Below are 6,326 nucleotides of genomic sequence, written 5' to 3'. Positions count from 1 at the left end.
TTGGATGTGATTTTTGTGCGATTGTAGACAATTATCGCACAATTATCACGGTTATCGCACTACCGCGGAGTGGCAATAACCCCGGCCCAAACGATAAGGTAAACCCTGGGTAGAACACACCACGTCGGCTACTAAACTGACGTCCTGCAGTATGTCAGTATGTGGCGCTAGCTCAGCTTCAATTCCCAGTCGCAAATGAAGACCGGATGGAGCAAGTCAAGTCATGACGATATGGTTGCAGGATACGCATCGTTCGTCGTCGTCGTCGACGACGACTTGCTAATTTAGTAAACTCTCCTTTCCTGCGGCAAGCAACTGAGCAAGGCACCAAGGCCTAAACTAAAGCAGCCAGGTTGAAATTGAATTATATATATCTCGGTCAGGCCAGGCCCCTTCCAGAGCCAAGAAATTTCCAATTAAGCTGCGTCGCCAAGAAGGTTGGAAAGACATTAATTAGGAAGGGATTAGTAGTAGCCTCTAGCTGCTTATAAAAGGCAGGGTAGCAGCATAAGGTGGCATGAGCTTAGCTGCTGCGAAGTTACACGGCTACGCACCGTTCTTGCTAACTATATACGATTTCTTATACACTTATTTCTTTTGAGGCATAGCGTGCTGGCTAAGTATAGGTAGGTAGCTAGCTCTGCCGCTGCTTATAAAAAGGCAGTGCTGCATGGTGGTGAGCGTACCTAGCTAGAGCATAGAGAAGCAGGAAAGTTTTGGAGATCGATCGATGGCACAGCAGCAAGCCGGTGCAAGAGGCAGCAAGCTGGAGATCGTCGCCGCCCGGGGAGGAAGTGGCGGCAGCAGCAGCGCCGGCGATGCGGAGGCGCCGCCGTTGGACGTCCTGAGGCAGGACTCCCTCTACCGCGACGCGACGCGGCCGGCCCACGGCCACCATGGACAGGTGCTTGCTCATACTAAGCTATTATAAGTTATATGCATGCATGGCCATGGCCGAAAATTCAGCAAAAACATTTGTGGCACTAGCTTTCCTCTTGCCATCCATGAACATGGCGAACGAATCTGCCGCAAGCAGAAACTAAGTTGTACTCCCTCCGTCCTATAAAAAACTTAACTTAGGAGGAATGTGATCCCTCTTATAACAACGAATCTGGACAATATTATCTAGTAGTACACATAGTGTTGGCTAGGTAGGCTGAATGAGTGGTTGATATATGCAGGAGAGCTGGATGAGGACGCTGCGGCTGGGGTTCCAGTGCGTGGGAATCCTGCACGCCGACCTCGGCACGTCGCCGCTCTACGTGTACCAGAACACCTTCAAGTACGGCATCAAGCACGAGGACGACATCATCGGCGTCCTCTCCCTCATCATCTACAGCTTCGTGCTATTCACCATGGTCAAGATCGTCTTCATCGCCCTCCACGCCAACGACGATGGCGACGGTGCGTGCAGTGTGCCCGACGACGCTTCCCAATACAAGTCTTCCTTGATCGATCATCACTAGTTGTTTGTTTGTTCTTACTATCGATTATAATTAATGGTTTTTTCAGGTGGGACATTTGCTCTGTACTCGTTGATCTCGCGGTACGCCAAGGTGTGCCTGATCCCAAACCAGCAAGCCGAGGATGAGCTGGTGACGAGGTACAACGACCACGGGAAGCCGCCGGCGACGCTGCGGAGGGCGCAGTGGATGAAGAGCCAGCTCGAGAAGAAGCCCGCCAAGATTGCTGTCTTCTTCCTCACCATCTTCGCCACCGCGCTGGCCATCAGCGACTGTGTGCTAAACCCTTCAGTCTCTGGTACACTATATAGCTAGATTAATGCACAATTATTGATTTACGCATAGTAATTCTTGATATAGTTAGGCCCCCTTTGATTCAAAGGAAATTCATAGGAATTTTAAAGGATTTAATTCCTATAGGAATTTTTCCTATATAGCCCTTTGAATCAAAGGAATGAATCATATGGAATCCTATAAAATTCCTATGGAATGCCTCTTCCCATGCAAATTTTGAAGGAAATTTAACATGAGGTTCTACCTCATGTTAAGAATCCTTTGAGTCTTTCTCTCTCCTCAAATTCCTGTGTTTTTCCTGCGGCTCAATCAAACGGTTATTCCTATGTTTTTCCTGTGTTTTGCAATCCTCTGTTTTATACTTGTATTCCTATCAGAATCCTATGTTTTTCCTATTCCCCCGTTTTTTCATTCCTGTGATTCAAAGGGGGCCTTAGTGTTCGATCGACCTGACATGATTTTGATCTTTTTGTTGTTTTGCTTCAGTACTGTCGGCGGTCAACGGCTTGAAACTTAGAGCACCTCATCTGACAACAGGTACAGTGAGAAAACAGAAAGCAGAGTAGTATTACCCCCCGGAATTCAGTTTAAAAAATGGCGAGTCTTTAAACGAACAGTTAACCAAATAACGTGAAAAGCAAATTGTCGGTTAATCAAATACTACATGGCTACAGTGGTGCATGGACCAAAAGTCTAATCCATATTATACATTATTTTCGGTTTCACACGTTGCATGTGACAAAATTGCATGCAAAAGCGATCAAGTCTAACATAATTAATGCATAAGGACTAGATCACTCCTTGAACTGCACAACTAATGTTTCCTGATCATCTTGTCAAGACTATTAACTGTCCACAATATTATAGGAGATCTCGATTAAAAAACTGATGCTACGGTTGATTAATTAATTTACTAGGTTGTGACCCAAATTGCAACGTGAACACTATGGTATCATGACAGAACTTGTACTGATCAACGCGCATATAGATTTACTAGTTAATTGCTGATGAACTATTTTCATCTGAACAGACGAAGTGGTCTGGATCACGGTGGGAATACTGGTGGTGTTTTTCGCAGTGCAACGGTTTGGCACTGACAAGATTGGCTACACATTTGCCCCGGTTGTTGTTGTGTGGCTGTTACTCATCTCAGGGATTGGCATCTATGACTTGGTCAAGTACGATGTCGGTGTCTTGAGGGCGTTCAACCCCAAATATATCATCGATTATTTCCGACGAAATAAGAAGGACGGATGGGTCCAGCTCGGTGAAGTTCTTCTTACATTTACCGGTGAGCTTAATTAATTACATGTTGTACTGAGTCTTGTGTGACAGAAATGAACGAACAAACATTAATGTCATTAGGCAGATGATATTGCATTCACTCTGTTCATTTTGTTAAGCATGATGCAGTGACAGGACAGACATGTGCATCTGCATAATTGTGGATAGTTGTAAATAAGTTTACTTAATTGAAGCAATTTTGTCTTTTGAATAACAGGCACAGAAGCTCTCTTTGCTGATTTAGGATACTTCAGCATCAAATCAATTCAGGTAGACTGTTATTACTTAACATCCCTTTGAATTATTCAAGCTGAGGTCTGAAGATATTTACTTTTTCCTAGGGTAATGATAGAAGTGTCTCCATATATAATTTGAAAGTGATGCAAATATAATTCATTGATATTAATTATTTGAAGGCCCAGTTAATTTCTTCCCTGTTATGTTGACTGGTCTGGAGTGAATAGGGTTGAAAGATGAAATACAGCCAGTGGCTGTGTTGTGTTGGTAAAGCACACGTTAACATAGTACACCACCATTAATTATGTGCCATTGCTTTGACGTGATGGTCTCACCAAACAAAGGATAACTTACTAATGCAACTTTTCAAGTGCTGGTGTTTTGCCAATATTTATCCGATATAGGAGTACATATATATATAGGTAGTTGTACATATATCATATATAATTAAACATTTTGAAACTGATCAATCTTTTCTATGTTTCAGTTAAGCTCTACCTTTGTCTTGCTCCCATCAGTGTTATGCACCTACATTGGGCAAGCAGCATACCTAAGGAAACACATGGATCAGCAGCACATACAAAACGCTTTCTTCAATTCCATTCCAAGTATGTAAACCAAAACATACATCACCTATCATAAGCTTCGAAATTCAGCGTCATCACGTACTGACAGAGTATACATGGCTCTTCCGATTGTAATTTACAGGACCTCTGTTCTGGCCAATGTTCGTTCTCGCTATCATGACGTCAGTCATCGGTTGCCAAGCCATGGTGTCTTGTGCCTTTGCAACCATGTCACACTTGCAGACACTGAATTGTTTCCCACGGATTAAGATACTGCACACATCAAGGCGTTATTCAGGACAGTTGTACAGTCCTGAAGTGAACTTCTTCCTCTGCCTACTTTCCTGTGTAATCACCTTAAGTTTCAGGACGACAGGTTTCATTGTCAAAGCACATGGTAAGGACACTTCTAAATGTGCAACCTTATTTATTTTTTAATTTCAAATACTGATGATACTGACTATTCTTCTTCATTGTCAAACAGAAATTTGTGTGGTCCTTGTGATGGTTATCACAACTATCCTGATGACTATAGTCATGCTTCTCGTATGGAAAGTAAATATTTGGTGGATCGTTCTATTCTTTGTCGTCTTCATGTCAACGGAGACCGTCTACCTATCAGCAGTTCTCTACAAGTTCACAAAAGGACCATACATGCCCTTGGCTATGTCAGCTGTTCTAATGGTGATCATGTTCGTGTGGCACTACGTGCATGTGAAGCGATACAAGTTTGAGCTTGAACATACCGTATCACCTAATAAGGTCAGAGAGCTCCTTGAACGGCGTGATCTAAAGAGGGTTCCTGGTGTGGGGCTCTTCTACACTGAATTGGTGCAAGGCATCCCACCGATATTCCCTCACCTTATCGAGAAAATCCCGACCATTCACTCGGTGATCGTGTTCATCTCTATGAAGCACTTGCCTATCCCTCATGTCGATGTCTCGGAGCGCTTCCTCTTCCGGCAAGTGGAGCCCAAGGAGTGCATGGTGTTTCGATGTGTCGCACGATATGGATATCGGGATACTCTAGAGATGGCTGATGACTTTGTCACCACTCTTGTCGAGTACCTCCAGTACTATATCCGGGACCTAAATCTATACAACACGGTTGAGCCACTCAAGATGAGCTGCCCAAGCATTAGAATTGATAGTTTTTCCTGGGATAGACGACCCTCAGGGCATGGCATTTATGCCGAGGAGATGCTTACACCAATCCAATCATTTTCTGAGCTCACAATGCATCCTGTTGGTATGAGCAGCCGATTAGCGCAATTCCAAGTAAGAAATCGATATACTAATTAATTACCATATAGCTGAACAACATGTTGAAAATTATGTATTGTTCTTATATCTGGATGCTAATAATTTCCTTTTTGTAAATCAGACAACTAAGATGAGCCTTGAAGAGATGTTGAAGATTGAGGAAGACCAAAAGTTGATCCAACGAGAAGTGGACAATGGTGTGGTTTACATACTTGGGGAGAGTGAAGTGGTAGCGAAACCACATTCCAACCTGCTTAAGAAAGTTGTTGTAAACTACATATTCAACTTTCTGAGGAAAAACTCTCGAAAAGGAGAGAAGATGTTGTCTATTCCACGCCGCAAGTTGCTCAAGGTTGGAATCACGTATGAAATATAAACATGCCAACAATCAGTAAGATGGTGGCTTATACACAAGGGGTGTAGATTTGTCGAGCAAGCATATATCATGCATGCAGGGTTTGCTTACTTGCAAATGTACTTGGATTTTGTTTGCTTGCGTGACTCTCCATGATAGGAAAAAAATAAAAGAATTACATGCAAGGAGGAAAATATGCCAGCAAAATGAAAACAGTCATAATCGAGAATATCACAATGCGGTATATGGGTTCCATATATATAGAATTTCTTTTTTCATTTATGTCCCAACTACAACCGCAAGATGAGTTGTGTTATGAGTCACCAAAACAATTGGACTGTACTAGATTACATTTTGTCTTGTTTTTGTTGGAAAATTTATACCGCTGAATTTTATATGACCAATCAATTGATTCCCCAAAGAGATTTTTGTTTTGTAGACGAAAAGGACAGAAAATGACATTCTTTTTATGTTGACAAATATTATTTATTATTATTATGAATTAACTTGTTGAAACTTTGCCAAACATAATGATCACCTGAATTTTAGATGCAATAATCCAATGATAAGTAGCCCTTCTCAAGAAACTAATGTGCAAATCCACAACCTTTACATAAGTAGAACACCATGAACCACAAAACTAACTTTAAAAAGTAGCATAATTATTGAACTTAATTGTTTTGACATTATAGTCACGTTTACACACCACCAATAGAAAGGTAGAGAATGTACTCTTTTCATACTATACATATGAATTAATATAAATCCATAGTGGAGATATGTTATAATTAATAATTATACTCAAGAAACGTTCCATCGGAGACCAACTACAGTAACACAATCTAATTTTATGACATCATGAAA

At 41.8% G+C, this 6,326-nt stretch overlaps 1 protein-coding gene across 1 annotated transcript; it reads left to right on the top strand.

The window, feature by feature from the left end:
* Window positions 1-347: 347 nt before the first annotated feature.
* On the top strand, window positions 348-5,875 carry LOC127765379 (probable potassium transporter 16). The gene is made up of 10 exons (XM_052290263.1): window positions 348-904; window positions 1,182-1,404; window positions 1,513-1,761; window positions 2,244-2,294; window positions 2,788-3,048; window positions 3,259-3,311; window positions 3,766-3,886; window positions 3,987-4,241; window positions 4,329-5,122; window positions 5,229-5,875. The coding sequence occupies exons 1-10, from the start codon at window positions 731-733 to the stop codon at window positions 5,481-5,483; spliced, it is 2,436 nt and encodes an 811-aa protein (XP_052146223.1). The 5' UTR covers window positions 348-730; the 3' UTR covers window positions 5,484-5,875.
* Window positions 5,876-6,326: the final 451 nt, after the last annotated feature.

The sequence above is a fragment of the Oryza glaberrima genome, chromosome 3 (assembly GCF_000147395.1).
Source record: "Oryza glaberrima chromosome 3, OglaRS2, whole genome shotgun sequence".
NCBI lineage: Eukaryota > Viridiplantae > Streptophyta > Magnoliopsida > Poales > Poaceae > Oryza > Oryza glaberrima.
The sequence above is the reverse complement of the archived record's forward strand: the minus strand, read 5'-3'. Positions and strand labels throughout refer to the sequence as shown.